General features: G+C 43.2%; 1 protein-coding gene across 2 annotated transcripts in view; it reads right to left on the bottom strand.

Moving 5' to 3' along the window:
• Positions 1-19,950, bottom strand: part of LOC139536870 (transcription elongation factor SPT6) — a 59,554-nt gene that overhangs the window by 28,619 nt on the left and 10,985 nt on the right. For both annotated transcript variants that reach the window (XM_071337566.1, XM_071337568.1), the window contains 16 exons: positions 19,783-19,872; positions 19,430-19,572; positions 16,196-16,347; positions 15,843-15,950; positions 14,067-14,196; positions 13,799-13,949; positions 7,438-7,592; positions 6,991-7,186; positions 6,524-6,666; positions 6,211-6,328; positions 5,750-5,826; positions 5,461-5,596; positions 5,124-5,261; positions 4,677-4,844; positions 4,321-4,448; positions 3,822-4,029 (listed from right to left, as the gene is read on the bottom strand). In XM_071337566.1, coding sequence (XP_071193667.1) covers positions 3,822-4,029; positions 4,321-4,448; positions 4,677-4,844; positions 5,124-5,261; positions 5,461-5,596; positions 5,750-5,826; positions 6,211-6,328; positions 6,524-6,666; positions 6,991-7,186; positions 7,438-7,592; positions 13,799-13,949; positions 14,067-14,196; positions 15,843-15,950; positions 16,196-16,347; positions 19,430-19,572; positions 19,783-19,872 — 2,241 coding nt within the window. The remainder of the gene's footprint in view (positions 1-3,821; positions 4,030-4,320; positions 4,449-4,676; positions 4,845-5,123; positions 5,262-5,460; positions 5,597-5,749; positions 5,827-6,210; positions 6,329-6,523; positions 6,667-6,990; positions 7,187-7,437; positions 7,593-13,798; positions 13,950-14,066; positions 14,197-15,842; positions 15,951-16,195; positions 16,348-19,429; positions 19,573-19,782; positions 19,873-19,950) is intronic.

A 19,950-nucleotide genomic window follows, 5' to 3' on the forward strand; every position in this document is an offset into this window, starting at 1 on the left:
GGGTCAACAATATTGACACCCCTAAAGATTCTTACTTATAAAGTAGTCCAAAGTTTTAGTATTTGGTCCCATATTCCTAGCACGCAAATGACTACATCAAAGTTGGTAAATAATGTAGTGGTTCAGTTTGGTCTCACTTTTATTATAAATACGAATATGGTTCTAAACACTTCTTTTTATTTTTCCGTTATTTTACCAGGTAAGTTGACTGAGAACACGTTCTCATTTGCAGCAACGACCTGGGAAATAGTTACAGGGGAGAGGAGGGGGATGAATGAGCCAATTGTAAACTGGGGATTATTAGGTGACCGTGATGTTTGAGGGCCAGATTGGGAATTTAGCCAGGACACCGGGGTTAACACCCCTACTCTTACGATAAGTGCCATGGGATCTTTAATGACCTCAGAGAGTCAGGACACCCGTTTAACGTCCCATCCGAAAGACAGCACCCTACACAGAGCAGTGTCCCCAATCACTGCCCTGGGGCATTGGGATCTTTGTTTAGACCAGAGGGAAGAGTGCCTCCTACTGGCCCTCCAAAACCACTTCCAGCAGCATCTGGTCTCCCATCCAGGGACTGACCAGGACCAACCCTGCTTAGCTTCAGAAGCAAGCCAGCAGTGGTATGCAGGGTGGTATGCTGCTGGCGTATGCTTCTAAGGCAGGGGTGTCAAACATACGGCCCGCGGGCCGGAACCGGCCCCCAAGGAGGTTCGATCAGGCCCGCAGGATAATTTGAAAGTGGAAAAAATGCATAAAAGACATGGAATTAATATTTTTAATTCGCTGCAATTCATGGATTATCCGCTAAGGGGCGCACTCTTTCCATCAGAGTAGAAGACAAGCCGCATCACTGAGACAGACTGAAAACAGCAGACGGTATCAATGCGCCATCTGCTGCTTGTTACGACGTTGTTAATACCTTGGTCTCTACCTCTCCGCTACACCCTCATTAGCCAAAATGTCGTTATCCAAACGGAGAAAAGTAGATAAGGAGTGTAGAATTTTCTAAGAAAAATGGACCACGTCCTATTTATTTACAGAGATGCACGGAAAACCTTCGTGCTTGGTGTGTTTGCAACAAGTTTCGGTATTGAAGGAATATAATATTCGACGCCACTACGAGACTCATCACAGCGAAAAATATGACGGCTTGCAAGGACAACTGAGAAGAGATAAGATTAACGAATTGCTGGCGGGTCTGAGGAAACAAATTTCAATATTTTCCTAATGTTCTTGTGCTTCTTTACACCAAAACAAAGGAAAGACATGATATTTTGGTTATTTATAGCAGAGTATGGTATAATTTTAATGGTCCGGCCCACTTGACATCTCCCTAGGCCGTATGTGGCCCACGATGCGAAATGAGTTTGACACCCCTGTTCTAAGGCATGCTTCTAAGGCAAGTCAGTTAAAAACAAATGTCTTATTTACAATGACGGCCTACCACGGCCAAACCCTAACCCGGACGACGCTGCGCCAATTGTGCGCCGCCCTATGAGACTCCCAATCACGGCCGGTTGTGATACAGCCTGGAATCGTACCAGGGTCTATAGTCACGCCTCTAGCACTGAGATGGAGTGCCTTAGACCACTGCGCCAGTCGGGAGCCCATTAATGTGGATGCTACCATGATTACGCATAATCCTGAATGAATCGTGAATAATGATGAGTGAGAAAGAGGGTCAAAGACCATACCCTAAGACATGCTAACCTTAATGCTAATTGATGTAATTGATGTATTAGTATAAACCAATATCATTTCTAAATTTTGAGCATACAATATTGCTCAGTATTTGAATTATTTATTTTATGCAGTTAATATTGCTCATCTTTATCAAGGGTGTCAATTTCAGACCCCACAGTATACCCACGTACATGTTGGACAAAGTTTGCTCACAACCAAAATACATTTAAATGAGTCGCTCAGTTCGACAGCCCGTTTCTCTTTCATTTAACCAGTGTTTACTGTCTGTCAACACACCAATTTTATTTTATAAAGTGCCTTCAGAAAGTATTCATACCACTTGACGTATATCTACATTTTGTTGTGTTACAACCTGAACTCAAGATGGATTACATACATATTTTTCCTCACCCATCTACACACATCACCCCATAATGACAAAGAGAAAACATGTTTTCAGATTTTTTTTATTTTTTACATTTATTGTTATTGAAAATGAAATACAGAAATATCTAATTTATATAAGTATTCACACCTCTGAGTCAATACATGTTAGTCTTTCTGGATAAGTTTCTAAGACCTTTGCACACCTGGATTGTGCAATATTTGCACATTATTCTTTAAGAAATTATTCAAACTATGTCATGTTGGTTGGATAGACAGCCATTTTCAAGTCTTGTCAAGACGATTTAAGCCAAACTGTAACTAGGCCATTCAGAATGTTGTCTTGGTAAGCAACTTGAGTGTATATTTGGCCTTGTGACTTAGGTTATTGTCCTGCTGAAAGGTGAACTTGTTCATTTCTTTGCCACATTTGTAGCAGTATTACATTAGTGACTTATCGCAAACAGGATGCATGTTTTGGAATATTTCTATTCAGGCTTCCTTCTTTTCACTCTGTCATTTAGGTTAGTATTGTGGAGTAACTACAATGTTGTTCATCCATCCTCAGTTTTCTCCTACCTAGCCTTTGGCACATTATTTACCATTAATTTCTATTGGGCACAACGTAATCTGAAACACAACCAAAACAAACTGCAAATGCATCCAACAAGTTTGTAGAGTCACAAGCTTGATGTAGTCACTTCGGGCTAGTAATATGGGACAAAATACTAAACCTGACAACTTTTAAATGTTTTTATTATTATTTGTTGTTCTACTTTTTACCCCTTTTTCGTGATATCCAATTGGTAGTTACAGTCTTGTCCCATCGCTGCAACTCCCGTACGGACTCGGGTGAGGCGAAGGTCGAGAGCCATGCGTCCTCCAAATACGCGACCCTGCCAAGCTGCACTGCTTCTTGACAAACTGCCCGCTTAACCTGGAAGCCAGCCGCACCAATGTGTCGGAGGAAACACGTACAACTGGCGACCGTGTCAGCGTGCATGCGCCCGGCCTGCCACAGCAGTCACTAGAGCGCGATGGGACAAGGACATCTCGGCCGGCCAAACCCTCCCCTAACCCGAACGACCCTGGGCCAATTGTGCATCGCCTCATGGGTTTCCCGGTCGCAGCCGGCTATGACACAGCCCGGGATCGAAACCGGATCTGTAGTGACGCCTCAAGCACTGCGATGCAGTGCCTTAGACTGCACTTTCGACTACTTTAACATAGGTGAATTAAACAAATACTTATGACATCTTCAAATGGGGGGACTAGATACATCAAGCACTTTCATTTCTAAATGGTAGAACAGATATATATGTATGGCTTCAAATAAAAAATGTGACATTCTGTACTGTCGCCTCAAATAAAACATTTGATCACAAATCCAAAATGCCGGAGTATAGAGCCAAATTAAATGTTTCAACTTCACTGTCCAAGTAAATATGTAGGGGAGTGTAAATCATACAGTGTGATGCCCTTGTTACCATAACCCTACAGGAGAGAACAGAGGTAAGATGGATAACAAGGGGAATATATCATACAAATAATGTTTGTAACCCTGCAGGGGAGAGGACAAGGTGAGAGGACATGGCATGATGTTCTTATAAACGTAACCCAGCAAGGATTGGACAGGTGAGAGGTCATTGAAACGGTATATGTGGAGAGAATAAGGTTCTCAGGGGATTTAAGAACAACATATAGGACAGGAAGACACACACAACCCCTCCAACACACCCTCCTGTCCGTACCTGTCTCTCCAGCTCCTCAGCGAAGGCATCCAGGTCCAGGTCTTTGAGTCGCTCCGGGTTTTCCAGGATTTCCTCTAGTGCACCGGCTGGGTTGGCATCCTCCGCGGACTCATCGTATTCCAGAGCGTCAACCGCCATCTTCCTGGCCCACTCATACGTCTCCGGGTGCACCCTGGACCCGTCCAGAACCTCGATGTATGAGTCCGTACTGCAGAGGTGGAAAGGGACTGAGTTAGAATCAACATTATACCAAGAGCATACAAAACAACTGTCAATTATTGGACATAAAAATGTAAAATACATATTCTTCGTAGGAATACGCAGTGGGGGAAGAACATTCTAGGTAGCAAAAAAAACTCAGTCCAAATATAACTTTTTGCCCTTCACACACAGAGAGAGAGAGACAGAGAGAGACAGAGACAGAGACAGAGACAGAGAGAGAGAGAGAGAGAGAGAGAGAGAGAGAGAGAGAGAGAGAGAGAGAGAGAGAGACACGTACCTGTCTCCAAGCGAGGCGGTGTCTATCTTGATGAAGCCGGCACAGTTGATGAAGACCTTGGGGCCCATGTGACACATGGTGACCAGCTGAGTCCTGTTCTCCAAACGAGTGTTGTTCTGTTTTAGGATCTGGGGAGAGACATCGCTGGTATACTAATACTGTAAAAATGTCTAATGTTGCTCCTTTACATAGGACAAAGGACTACATACACATTAGCATGACACAGGACTCGCTTCGGAGAGGGCGAGACACAATACAGACCGTGTACAGACACGGAGCAAGTAGATATACTGAACACGGCTCTGACTCAAAACCTGCAGGCAGGCAGACACAGAGAGCGAGAGACAAAGACGGACCTTGAGCAGGTGCGATCCCTTCCTTTGTCCGAGGCCACAGACGAACTGGACCAGGCTCTGTGTGTAGGGGTGAGATATGGCCCTGTTCACATCCACCCCCACCTCGTTGACCCGGTTTATAAACTCACAGTACAGAGCATTCAGCAGGTCCTCCTTTACTACATGCTCCTGAGAGGGTAGGGAGGGGAGAGAGGGAGAGAGGTGGGGAGGGGAGAAAGGGGAAAGAAAGGGTACCATAAAATCAACATACCACGAAGGCCACTGAGTATTGATAACTTTTCCCTGACAATATTCAAGCAGATCTAGGATTGGGTCCCCCGTGTCCATTTAATCTTATTAATTATGATCTAAATTAAACAACATATAAGATTGCTATATCAGCACTTCCACTCTGAGGCTATATGAATATGGGTCCTGATGACACATCACACACACTCAGTGTCTCACCTGAAGAGGGTGTAGTTTGAGGCAGAGGATGTCTTCGTCTGTGCTGCAGACCTGAGCGTACTCCACCATGGGATCCTGGATCTTCCTGGCTATGGACACGGCCTGGCGCAGCAGCGGCGGGTAGTCCCTGAAGTCAGTCTGGAGCGAGAGAGAATAGGGAGGGAGGTAGGAGTCATGAGTATGGTTAGATGTGTCATCAGATGTGTGTGTGTGTACGTAGCTATGCATTCATGCTGTGTCAAAACAGACTTGTTGATTTCTTGCAGTTCATGTGGACTGTGTGTGTGTGTGTGTGTGTGTGTGTGTGTGTGCGCGTGCGTATACGGAGGGTGTGTACCTGAGACTTCGTGCTGTTCATGTAAAGCATGGCCAGTTCGTTGTCCACCAGCTCCACTCCCACAGCAGGTAGAGAAGACTCCTGCTCCAACTCACTCACTGTCCTCTTAATGTCCTCCATTATCATGTGGGCATCTCTACACACACACGCACCAAACAAGAACGCCAAAAAAGCCCTTTACCGTAGGTATCCAAGAATAAACCAACGAGAACCAACTCTTAAGCGTTCTCTGCACATACAGAGAAAGGTTTTTCTTCTCAATTGTGGTCAGTAGTTGGAGAAGGCTCACCTATTCTCCCCGGCAACAGCCACCACGTGAGGTTTCTTACTGATCAGGAACTTCTTTAGGTTCTCAATGTCCAGGAGCTGAGGAGACAAAACAGTACAATAATACGCTCCATGATAATAATCATATGAATGAAAGTATGAAATAAAAGACTGAGTAGAACAAAATGTATTTATTTTATTTATTTCACCTTTATTTAACCAGGTAGGCAAAAAAATAAAAAAAATAAAATGAGACAAAATCTAAGGATTGACAGGTTGGTGACAGCAGCTGAATAAACAAACCCAAAGTGTGGAGTGCAATATCTCCTGGAATACATGATGCTTCCAAAGTGAGAAAACGTGTATTTCTTTACTTTTGGTGAACTATCTTTTGATACAGCTACACTGACGAAGTGATGTTTCCTATGAATGCATGGCTAAATGATAAGATGGCATGAGAGGTGGACAGAGGAGAGGTTGTACCTTTTTGTCCCTCTCGTCCTCCCTCCATGCATTCCTCCTCTTCAGGAAGTAAGGCAGACGGAGGAAGTCCACCACCTCTCCCTCTCCGTTGATCAGAGAACAGAACACCGGCGTGTCTCTACGGTAACAGAATTACAACTTTCAGTTATTATTAATGCATATGGTATACAATAAGTTGGAGGACACCACAAACAAACAAAACGTGCCCACACACACCGCCTTCCCTTTTGCGCAAACACACACACACACACACACACACACACACACACACACACACACACACACACACACACACACACACACACACACGTACCTGCTGTCTGCAAAGGCCACTCCCAGGACCCTGATGCCTTTTCCTTGACTCTCATCCATCAGATCATCATCCTCCTCCTCCGCCTGCTGGTCTGGTCTGTAGGGAGCCACCTTCAGCCAGTTATACAGCCTCCTGCAACACGACTGGACGGACACACAATATCACAGTGTATACAAACCTACACTACACCGCCAGCCAGTTATACCGCCTCCTGCAACACGACTAGGGTCAAAGGTGAACCGGAAGAGGAATAATACACCACTGTGACCAAAATGTACACTAAAGCTTGAAATGGATGTTTATTCACAACATGTGCTGGAACATCGGCTCTTCTAAATTGAAATTCACAATATCATGAAAATAATCTCCAATGATCAAGTTACGCCAACTCTTGAGGTATTCAACAGTGTATGGAATCCTGAGTCCTGGATGTAGCTAGGTGTGCTGTAACACTATCAAGTATATACCTTGATGATGTTGTCCTTGGCCTCTGCGATGAGTTTGTTCTTGAGTTCCTTGGCCATCTGAGGGTAGAGGAACTGTGTGAGGGAGCGTTCGATGGCCAGGGTCCTCTGTCTGTTCCACTCCTGCACCTGGTGGCTGAACTCATCTCTGTAATAGAATTGCTTGATCTCATCAAAGTACGTCTGGTCACCTGCAAACCTGGGGGGGGGGGTGGATAGGAAGGGAGGGAGAGAGAGAAAAACTATTATGAAATAACAGAGCAGAAGCCTTTAGCCTTGTTCTAAAACAAACCAGCGGAACAGACAAAATAAATATTTTGCACAATTGACCATTCCAGGAGACAAGGGTTAACTCAAAGGTCGTCTTCCCCATACCCTTTAACCCCTATGAGAGTGATGCCCTTCGCCTTACCCTTTGACCCCAATGGAGGTCAATGCCTCTCCCCTTACCCTTTGACCCCTAGGAGGTCGATGCAGATGTCAATGGTGAGAAGGCCCTCCTCCTCAGCCTGGCACATCTTTAAAAACTGTTCTCCGTTCAGCTCCTTCACTGGCTTGTTTTTCAGGTACTTGAAGGAGTAGCCAAAATGGGCCTCATCCATATCCTAATGACAAACCGGAGGTCAATTAACATGGCATGGTACAAAGAAGTTAATGTCTTAACCCTTTATACTGGTGGGAATGAACCTAGATGGATAGGGCTTCATTTAAATTTTCTTAAAGAAATATGAAAAGCATATGTATAACCATTAGGGATGTAACGATTCACCAATACGCATCGGTCCGCGATTCAAATGTTTAAGATACAAGTGTATCAGTCCGCGGACCCCAAACCGATCCAAATTTAGCAGGCGTCTGTCAGAAAATCGATTCAAATGTTACAAATAGCCGGTTCACATCCTACCTTCCGAAAATACCCATTTTGTGATAACTGATGTGTCCTCTTTCAGTGTCCAACTGCATGTAACTGTGTTGACAGTCATTGCTCTACATACATTTTCCATGACGAACAATCCCAGGCAATATCAGTAGAGCCTGACTGATTTACCGGTTGACCGATATTAGCCTTTTACAGGTGTATTTGTATGTGTATCTGTATGTATTTGTATGTGTATATCGGTCCACCGTAAAGGACCGGTATAAAACGCGGAGAAAACGATTGAAAAAAAGCTGTTCATAGAATTCCACTTGTTTTTTTGCATTTCATTATTTGTTCTGAAGAGGGTGCTCTTTACGTGGCTATAAGCCCATTTTGTCTTGGCAAGCTACAGCAAGAATCGACACTATCACCCAACGCAACTACACCAGTCAGAGAGGAGAGTGAAATACTGTGAACTAACTATTACTGCTTCTACAGTGAGTGCTGAGTAGATAGAAGCTTGCCAGCTCAATAAAGTGCCAAAATGAAGCAATGGCTATATATTGTTAAGTGAAGTGTCATGGTAGGGTGTTGTGTGTGGTAGGGTGTTGCAAAAGTAAAGCAAGTGCCGTGCTAAGAACGTTCAACTCTGTGGTAACGTTAACGTTACAGCCATTTAGTGAAGCCTGCGTAATCCGGTGTGCTATATTTGCTATCTGCGAAGGATATTCCTGAAGCTCTGTTTTCAGAGACACAAAAAAAAAAAACATAGGTTACAAAGTAGCGCTTCGGAGCATTCAGAAAGTATTCAGACCCCTTGACTTTTCCCCACATTTTGTTACGTTACAGCCATATTCTAAAATGTATTAAATAAAACATTTTCCTCATCAATCTACGCACAATACCCCAGAATGACAAAGTGGAAACAGGTTTTTCAAAATGTTTGCAAATGTATTAAAAATGTAAGCTTTCTATAGCCTAGGCCTACTATATTTATTTCTCAACTTTCCTAACATTAAGCACATTGCTTGTATTTACAACAGGAGTATAGCTTACCTGAAAGGCATAAAACCACGGGAAAAGCGTCCTCCATTTGCTATTTAAGTGCATAGATGACATGTATTTTTTCCCGCTGCCCCTGTTTCGATACAGGTGCATGATAATGGGTCATTTGAAATCAAAACAAAATGTCACATATATTATTTAGTATATGTAAAGTCAAGATTAAATCAAGAACAGTCTGATGGGTGACAATACTAGTCGTGAATCACTTGTGAATTATATAATAACACTTGTGAATGATGCCCAGCACAAGAAAAAATTATGTGAAGCCGTCTACACATACAGTTTGATGTATACGTTTGATAAATCCAACGTATGCACCACAGAACGCACTGCAACTGCCTCTGCAATGCTGCAAGGCAAACGCGGCGTTCCTTAGGAAATGAATGTACTTCTGGTGTACCAAAATGCTATGACACTGATCTAGGCTTTACCCACCTGGACAAAAGGAATATATGTGTGAGGATGCTGTTCATCGATACCATAGTGCCCTATAAGCTCATTACAAAGCTCACAGCTCTGAACTCCTTCCCTATGCAACTGGGTCCTGGGCTTCCTGACGGGCCGCTCCCAGGTGGTCAAGGTAGGCAACATTACCTCCTCGACAAAGGTGCGTCCTCAGCCCCCTCCTGTACTGCCTGTATACCCACGACTGCGTGGTCTTACACAGTTTAAACGATCATCAAGTTGGTTGATGACACGACAGTAGTAAGCCTGATTACCAACAACGAGACAGCCTACAGGGAGGACGTAGGCCCTCTGATGGCGTGGTGACAGGTAAACTCTCCCTCAACGTGAGCAAAACAAAGGAGCTGATTGTGGACTTCAGGAGGAACCAGGCTGCACACCCCCCCATTCTCATCAATTGGGGCCGCCGTGGGGACGATCATTAACTTCCAATTCCAAATCGTACACATCTCAGTGAAGCTGAAATGGTCTAACCACACAGACACCATAGTGAAGAAGGCACAACAGCGACCCCTCAACCTCAGGATGCTGAAGAAATGTGGCCTGTCCTGAGGGCCCTCACAGTGTTCTACAGGAGCACCATCAAGAGCATACTTTCGGCCTGCATCACAGCCTGGTACGGCAACTCCACCGCCGCGGACCGCAAGGCTCCTCAGAGGGTGATACGTGCAGCCGAACGCACCATTGGGAGCACACTGCCTACCCTACAGGACCCCTACCCTACAACACCGGGTGTCACAGAAAGGCCAAGAAGATCATCGGCCAGCCAAGCCATGCCCTGTTCTCCCCGCTTCAATCACAGAGACAGTACAAGGGCACCATGACAAAAAATGAAAGACTGGCCAATAGTTTCTACCCTTAGACCATCAAGCTGCTGAATATCCACCACTAGTCAGCTACCTGCTCCCCCAGCCACTGTCCCTACGGACATTCCTCCCCCTCTGCTACTCCCACTATGGACATTTAGTTATTATGTATATAGTGCCATTTCTACTTCCATTGTTATTATTACAATTGTAATTATTTTACTTCACTTAGTCCTGCAGGATTTCCACTGTACCCTGCAATCACACCTGCAACCCTGTACATGTGACTATTAAACACAAATCTACACTGGAGTTGCTTACCAAGAAGCCAGTGAATGTCCCTGAGTGGCCGAGTTACAGTTTTGACTTAAATCTGCTTGAAAATCTACTGCAAGACCTGAAAATGGTTGTCTAGCAATGATCAACAACCAATTTGACAGAGCTTGAAGATTTTATTTAATTTAAAAAAAAAAATCCAGGTATGGAAAGCTTTTAGAGACTTACCCAGAAAGTCCATCTACAAAGTATTGAGTGAGGGGTGTGAATACTTATGTTAATTAGCTATTTCTGCATTTAATTTTCTATAAATGTGAAGACATTTACAAAAACATTTTCACTGTCATTATGGGGTATTGTGTGTAGATGGGTGAGAGAAAAAATCTTTAATCTATTTTGAATTCAGGCTGTAACAACAAAATGTGGAATAAGTCAAGGGGTGTGAATACTTTCTGAAGGCACTGTACAGTATTTTACATTTACTGTACTTTTCACCACATTTGTTGATAGCGAAATCTGAAAACACTCTGGATACATTGATAAGAATATTAATAGAAAAGTTGGGGTAGGTGCAACGAAAGACAAAATTACAAGGGTTTGAGTGAGAGGTCTAACTGGTGTCTCCAAGTGGCCACACACCTCTCAGTTCAAGTTATTCCAATGCACTTTTATGACATCAATTATAAGGTGCTTTTTTTTTTAGCTCTCCTAGCTGTGTCGTTGAAGAACTAGAGAAAGCACACTTGTAGTTGTTATGAACACAGCCCTGTATCCCCACCATCACACAATTACTGTTTTTGTTTAAACAATCCAAAAAACTGCCAATTTTAAAATCACTATCTGGGTCAGGTGGGCATCATTTGAACGCTTGTTCTATTGCCAACATGACTAGCAAAGTTATAAAATACCATCTTTAAGTGTTAGGCTTTTACCAGGAAATTCAGAGAAGCAGATCATAAATTGGTTGCGCAAAGTAAATAGTAGGCCGTTTGAGTATGCAAAAAGAATTCAAGCTTAAATAAAGTATGCGACATTTCGAAAATCAAGTATACTTTAAATGACCGGATGTCATTCTAATTTCAGCTTTGACAACAGCTGAACAATTAGATATGGGGATGCGCTTCCGAAAAGAAAAAAACAGGAAACAATGCAACCACGCAATCTCAGTACGCAAAACTAGAATGTTTAATAGCATGTGAAATGTCTAAATCGAGTATGGTTTAAATGCCAGGATGTTACTCATTTCAGCTCTTCGCCTAGTAGAATTTGATGCACACTTTTCCACAATGCATTGGAAGATGTGGGCTGCGAGTGATAGGCCCTAGTTCTCTTCAAGTAGACAAACAAAACTAGGCTACTTCATTGGGAAGATGTCTGAAGCTTCTGCGCTGGTGTTCAAATGTAGGCAAGTAGTTTTTGTTCTCCATAAAATGACCACGAGTACCGCATCGTCGGCTACATCATTGAAAACAAAAGTATTTTTATATTTTTGTTTTCTGACTTAATGTTTCTTATTCTCTTGGCCTTCGTCAGAGCTTTTAAAGTATACTGAACAAAAATAAACGCAACATTTAAAGTGTTGGTCTCATGTTTCATGAGCTGAAATAAAAGATCACAGAAAGTTTCCATATGCACAAAAACCTTATTTCTCTCAATTTGTGTGCAAATTTGTTTACATCCCTGTTAGTGAGCATTTCTCCTTTGACAAGATAATCCATCCACCTGACAGGTGTGGCATATCAAGAAGCTGATTAACATCAGGATCATCACACATGTGCACCTTGTGTTGGGGACAATGAAAGGTCACTTTAAAATGTGCAGTTTTGTCACAGAACACAAAGGAGCATGAAATTGGCATGCTGACTGCAGGAATGTCCACCAGAGCTGCTACCAGAGAATTGAATGTTTTTTTATCTACCATATATCTACCATAAGCCGCCTCCCAACGTCGTTTTAGAGAATTTAGCAGTACTTCCAATCGGCCTCACAATCGCAGACCACGTTTAACCACACCAGCCCAGGACCTCCACATCCGGCTTCTTCACCTGTGGGATCGTCTGAGACCAGCCACCCGGACAGCTGATTAAATATTTCTGTCTGTAATAAAGCCCATTTGTGGGGAAAAACTCAGTCTGATTGGCTGGGCCTGGTTCCCAAGTGGGTGGGCCTATGCCCTCCCAGGCCGACCTATGGCTTTGCCCCTGCCCAGTCATGTGAAATCCATAGATTAGGGCCTAATTTATTTATTTCAACTGACTGATTTTCTTAATATGAACTATAACTCAGTAAAATAGATGACATTTTAATCATGTCGTGTTTATATTTTTGTTCAGTATAAATACTAAATCATCTTTTGAGTTTTGAATATGTCACCACCGGGGACGTGGGATGTGGCTACAATATTGATGTAATTTTAGATCAGGTCTTTTGATTTGAACATCTGGATTGTTTTAGTTTTGTAGGCTAGACTACCTAATTAATTTATGGAGGAAACCTTAGCAGTCTCGTTCCCAATGATCAGTGCTTTAGCGTATTACGTTGCTGTCCAGCAGTTTTGAATTTGCGATTCACTTCTATAAACTTTGATTAGCTAACACAACGTGCCATTGGAACACAGGAGAGATGGTTGCTGATAATGGGCCTCTGTACGCCTATTTAGATATTCCATTAAAAATTCTACCGTTTCCAGCTACAATAGTCATTTACAACATTAACGATGTCGACACTATATTTCTGATCAATTTGATGTTATTTTAATGAACAAAAAATGTGCTTTCCTTTCAAAAACAAGGATATTTCTAAGTGACGCCAAACTTTTGAACGGCAGTGTATATATATTTGTTACTGCTCGATTAAAACGATCTCGGTCAACCAACAGCCTAGCGACCAGACAATCAACCAGTTGACTATTTAATTTTTTATTTATTTAACTAGGCAAGTCAGTTAAGGACAAATTCTTATTTTCAATGACGGCCTAGGAACAGTGGGTTAACTGCCTTGTTCAGGTGCAGAACGACAGATGTGTACCTTGTCAGCTCGGGGATTCGATCTTGCAACAGTTCGGTTACTAGTCGAACGCTCTAATCACTTGGCTACCCTGCCGCCCACTAATTGGGGTCAGCCATAGTTGTATTGTCTGCACGTTTGCTGTCGTCTAGAGACAGGTTTCACTCATACTTTGGTATATTTTGGCACAGCATTGTAGCACGTGTGTATCTTGTCAGTTTGTTAAACTATAGTAAAGCAGAGTGGTGATACATTGGGAAGATATCATGGCATTTAGTCCAAATACCCTAAATAACTCAACATTAGTGTTAGTGCATTGTCTTGGTTCCCGTACCTTCTTTCCTTTCTTGGTGGGATTGATGTTGATCTTGGCTCTCTCCTGGAAGGTCTGTCTGAGGACGTGTCTGACCAGAGGCTCCCTGGAAATCTGCATGGCCACCATGTAACGAGTCCCCTCCAACACCGCCTCGGGACTGTTAAACTGGCTACAGAGAGAGAGCAAAAAGAGGTAGAGGGGTCAGTGTGTACGTTATCTGCAGACAGTCTTTGGCAAGCTCTACAGAGTTACTTGTTATTACTTGCTGTGTGTGTGGTGTAGTTACCTGCATACGTAGTCTTTGGCCAGCTCTACAGGCTCGGCAGGGAACTGCTCTGTCTCGTGGCGCTGGTAGCTGTCTCTCAGATTCTCCCCAAACTGCTCTGGGGTCAGACCAAACTTCTTAGCCAGGCCGTCTGAGACAGAGAGAAGGGAAGGAAGACAGGATCTTCAATCTTTATACATGTCTCAGTGCACTCATATTTTAACTAGGGCTGTCAAATCATTAAAATAATTAATTGCATAAAACTCTGTGGTTAATCTCAAAAGTTTATTTGCTCAAATTTGGTGCAAAAAATAAATAAAATCCCACTTGAAAAAGAAGCAGTGTATTGAGTTATAGGCATGTAGGGACTGAAACACAACAAATACTCTGTATCAGAATGTATTTAATGGCATATTCACCACAAACAAGCAATACAAAAGTCCTGTAACTTAGTAATAATGCTCCCAGTAGACCTACTCCCTCATAAATGTTCATGAAGTTCACACACACAGACACAGACACACACACAGACACACTTAAAGCGTCAGCCGTTCCAAATTATTGTTCTCCCAGTTACCGATTGGAGGGTTGGCTATAAGAAAAAAGCACTGGCTCTATGGATACAAAGAACAAATAGCATAAACATGTCCAACAATGTCATGAATTCCACTGAACATAAACTTGTGACCATACACTTCAGTCGTCCTCCCATTTCTTTTCACTGACTAAGTTGCTAAGATAAACAAGCCCATTGACATTTTCAGATGAAAAAGCTGCTCTCTTCTTCTGTACGATACGGCCAAAGAGTGAAAACAACCTCTCACAAGGTACTGATGTGGCAGGCGTTGCCAGGAGCCTTCGTGCAATGCAGGCCAGCCTGGTGTGTGCCCACACTCCACACATTTCTCAAAGGACTCCTCCTCTTCATCAGACACAGACTCAGAAGGACTGAACAAGAGGGCAGATTTCTTCTTTGGTGGCTCTGACTCTGTTGCTTTATCAGGTTGATGTGCAGGCCTCTCTTCCTTCAGCAAGTTGCTGACCAAAGCACACACCTCACCCCTCTCAGGTCTAGGAAGGCACTTCAGGTCCTTAAACCTTGGGTCGGGTGCTGTGGCGATCTTCAGCCACGTGAGGTTGGTGCTTTCCTTGCGTTTCTCCAGGTCTGTGGACGTCATCAGAGCTCTCGCTCACCCGAAGGAGATGACACAAAGCATCTAACACCATTGAGCAGGAAATGTACAGAAAATGGTTTCTCTCACACTCACTAACAGAGTGATAAAGAAGATTACTTGCAGGGCTCCAGTACTGCCCCCAGATTCTGCAGTTTCTCCAGGTCAGCTGTGGTTGGCATGGTGATGTACGTTTTCTGTTGGGCCAGAGCATCAGTGGTTGTTGTTTCGGTGGGCTGTTATTGAAACGGCCAACAATTTTTTGCCGTTTGGCTAGGGCATTGTCGAACCCGCTGTTGTGTAAGGACACTGTGAGGGACCTTTGGAGACTGCGCGGTGCAGGACATGTGTTCAAAAGGCATTCAAAATGTAACGCATTAATGCGTTATTAACGCATTAACTTTGACAGGCCTAATTTTAAAACATTAGTCTCTGCTGAATACGAAAAGGACAGATTGCCAGAAGTAATGTCTTGAGGCAGAGCAGGGTACTGCATGTGCACATACCTGGTTTACATTTCACATGTCAAGGCCCTTGCATCCACCACACGCACAACGAAGTCAAGCATATGTCCAATAAAGTAGGGATAAAAACACCATATTAGAGGTCAGCAGAGGTGACTTACCGAGCCCTGCGCTCTGACAGATGCTGTACATGTCTCTACGAGATGCCAGCTTCAGGTCTGGCCCCTTCTGCTCTTCCTCCTCCTCCACCTCCACCTCTTCCTCCTCACCTGAATGGACAGGGAATAGACATGATGTCACACAGTGTGGAGTGTGGTAAACACATTTAAAAAAAGACAAAGCATGGTTGCTCAAAAGGTGCCGTTATTTTACTTTACATGCAACAATGCCACCCTCATTGCAGCTCTTTCAATCTCCTTATCAAATAATTTATGGGTAACAATGTAGTTATTTACTATAACAGTTTTCAGTAAAAAAAATGTAACAATAAGCCCAAGAAATTATGTTTTCCTACCGTCCTCGTTAACCTCCTTGATCTTCCTCAGCTTCTTCTTCTTATTGGCGGCCTTGGCTGTGTTTTGCATCTTGGGGATGTCTCTGCCGTAGTACAGCAGGAAGTGGCTGTACACATCACTCAGCTCATCTATGGACTGGACGTCTTTCAGTCTACAGGAGGGGAGAAGAGGTGAGGAAAGGAGAAAAGAGGAGGGGAGAGGGAAACAGTTACACTAGCTGGACAATCATGTAATGGGAAATCTGGGTCCAGCTTCTTGGACACAAACTAATTGTATGGGAAACCGCCCTAGTGGTGGAGGTTTAGGTTATAGGCAGACAAATGGACCCAGTGCAGTGCCCAGGGGTGACTTTTATTAGTGGAGAAGAGGCACCACAACTGTTGTATACTATGTACAGCAATGTACAAACAAAATAAACATGACGATGGCCAGAACAGGAAACAAACTTGGGGTAAACTGAAAATAAATCAAATCAAGGTTAAACTCAATACACAACAGGCCTTAATAATAACTGCCCGCAACCCGGCCAAGAAAGAAATGACATAGCTTAAATTAAATCAGGGCTCACCTCGGACTGTATCAACAATTAACAGGTTGAAATACAGGCATTAAATGCACCATAACATATAACTCAACTAACTAGCTTTAGGTAACAATTAGCCCATGAAAAAAGCCTATAATAGATTAGGGTAACATTTATCTCCCCCTGGGATTTGGCCAGGGGGAGATAAAAGCTTCAGACCTGGTTTGCCAAAACTCCCGAAGCAGCAGGAGGTAACATTTTATCTCATCAATAACGAGGATTAATAGTGAGGTGTGTAACATATATTCCTGTAGAAATAGTGATCTCAATACCATTACAATGTGCACTTTGTAAGGCAAATTAAATGCACTAAAATACATGCATGGAAAGCGTAAATAACAGGATTTGCCCGCGTGCCAACCAAACGCTAACATGCATCTTTCTCGCTTTACAGGCTACATTGCAGCACCGAAGGACATGGGATTATACACATAACATATTCAATACATTATTGTGCATTTTCATGAAATGTTTCAATAGCTGGTTATTAATATGTCAAGTCAGAATACCAGGTACAGAATTTTGGGGGGGATTCTCTAGGCTTTGTGTGTCTGGGAAACTGGCCCCTAGTGCATTACAACACTGGAGCGCACAATCTTGTTTAAAAAAAGCACTGATTCCTGAACTTCTATTTCTAGAATATCCCTTATCGGTCCTTTTACACCTGTCGCTTCAAGTTTACACAATGTGCAGGACAGAGCTTGTCGATCATCAACTATATCAGTGTGACCTGGTGACACAGGTCACACTGACCCCCTCATACCACAGTGTTCTCCTATGGCCCTGTGTTAAGACAAATTCTGGTCAAAGGTAGTGCCCTATATAAGGCAGGGGTAGGCAACTAGATCCAGCCGCGGGTCGGCGTGAATGGTCGGGGCCCGGAAAAACATTATCATAATTTGTACATTGCAAAGTGACCACAACTAAGCCCAAAAATAGATTTGATTTGAAAATAACAATAATATCATACCTGGATTACATTGAGAATAGAGCCCAGTCGGGCTTATCGGTTGACCGATATTATCGGACGATATTGGCCTTTTTGGATGCATTTGTATCAGCGTTTAATCCACCAAAAAAAGAGAAAAAAAGCAGGGGAAAAAGCTGTTCTTCATTGGGGGGGGCATTTCATTATTTGTGCTGAAGATGGCGCTCTTTACATGGCCATTAGCCTATCTTGCCTTGGCATGCTATAGCAAGATTGGACACAATCACCCAAAGCAACTACACCAGTCAGAGAGGAGAGTGAAATACTGTGAATTAACTATTACTGCCTCTATGGTGAGTGCCAGCTCAATAAAGTGCCAAAAATGCACACTGGACCTATACTGTTACGTGGTAGGGTTTTGGGTGTTGTGACAAACAATGGATGCTATGCCCAAATGTGAAGCAAGTGCCACTCTAAGAACGATCAACTCTGTGGTAACGTTAACGTTACAGCCATTTAGAGAAGCCTGTGAAATCTGGTGTTATATTCGCTCTTTGCAAAGGGAATTCCTCAAGCGGTCATTCCAATGTTTTCAGAGACACAAAAAAATAACATAGTAGTTTTTGGTAGTTACGTTTTAATGTATGGGTTGTTACTTGTCAGGGACTGGTCCAAATTCACATTTCGCCACCCCAATTTCCAGTACGAGTACTCAACTAACCAGCTGTGTGAGAGTACTTGAGGGTTAGTGCTATCCGGGACCCTTGGGATGTCCCTAAACCCTAACCACTACCCGCGCTGTTTATCCTCTTTTCACAAGAGTAACAGTTTTTCCATAAAAAAATATTGTCTTTCTGGTGCTACCATAGATTTTATGTGATGCTCCTAACCTTTTAGGACAAAAATTCAAAGCTTGCTTAACAATTTAGAATAATTCTGCAATCTGCATTTTGTTGCTTTTGCCTACTGTTATTATTGAATTATCCACTTCCATAAATCATATGTTTTCATTCATAATGTGCAGATATATTATTTGTCTACATTCTGCAGCGATGCGCCATCCCATCTGGTTAACGCTTAGTGGGACAATTATTTGTTTTTCAACAGGTCAATGATCCAAAACACACCTCCAGGCTGTGTAAGGGCTATTTGACCAAGGAGAGTGATGGAGTGCAGCATCAGATAACCTGGTCTCCACAATCACCCGACATCAACCCAATTGAGATGGTTTGGGGTGAGTTGGACCGCAGAGTGACGGAAAAGCAGCCAACAAGTACTCAGCATATGTGGGAACTCCCTCAAGATTGTTGGAAAAGCATTCCTCATGAAGCTGGTTGAGAGAATGCCAAGAGTGTGCAAAGCTGTCATCAATGCAAAGGGTGGCTACTTCGAAGAATCTCAAATATCAAATATATTTTGATTTGTTTTGTTTAACACTTTTGGTTACTACATGATTCCATATTCTACAATGTAGAAAATAGTAAAAATAAAGAAAAACTCTTGAATGAGTAGGTGTGTCCAAACTTTTGACTGGTACTGTATATCAGTTATCGGTCAATATTTTCACTTTAAAATCGGAATCGGAACAAAAAATACCATATCGGTCGGGTTCTAATGGAGACCTGGCCTGCGGGCCGCCTGTTGTCAACCCCTGAGAGGGAATAGGATGCCCATTCAGACGCAGTCCATACCTCCTCTGACCCTATGGTTGGCTGTACGTACCTCTCCATATCAGCCGTGTCCAGGGGTCTGATGCCATCAGCCAGAGGTTTGTCAGGGTCGGCAGAGATCTGTTCATACTGGTGTGACTGCATCCTCCGGAACAGTCGTGTCAGGTTCTGCTTCCTGCTCTTCAGCTGGCACCACTGGGGTCCCAGAGGTCAGGGGGTACAGGTCAGGGGTCAAGAGACAGGAAGTGGCTCAATAAGAAACAACATTATTTCTATTGAATTACAGTTGTAACATAATCTAAGCTAAGGTGACCAACTGCTGGTATACGCAAAAGTGTGTGGGGCTGGGGCGTGAACCTCAAAGTCATGTTAGATGCCAAAGGTTGTGATGAGGTCATCCTTTACCTTCTCGTCCCATTGCCAGACCTTCCACAGGTCGTTGATGTTGAGCTCCGGTTCCACGTACTCCTTCCTGTAGAACGCGATGAACGGAACCTGGAGGAAACAAAGAATGTAAAGTGGGTGAGAACATGAGACAGACACCACTGTAAAGCTTGATTTACAGATTAATTC

Source organism: Salvelinus alpinus, chromosome 13 (assembly GCF_045679555.1).
Source record: "Salvelinus alpinus chromosome 13, SLU_Salpinus.1, whole genome shotgun sequence".
Lineage (NCBI taxonomy): Eukaryota > Metazoa > Chordata > Actinopteri > Salmoniformes > Salmonidae > Salvelinus > Salvelinus alpinus.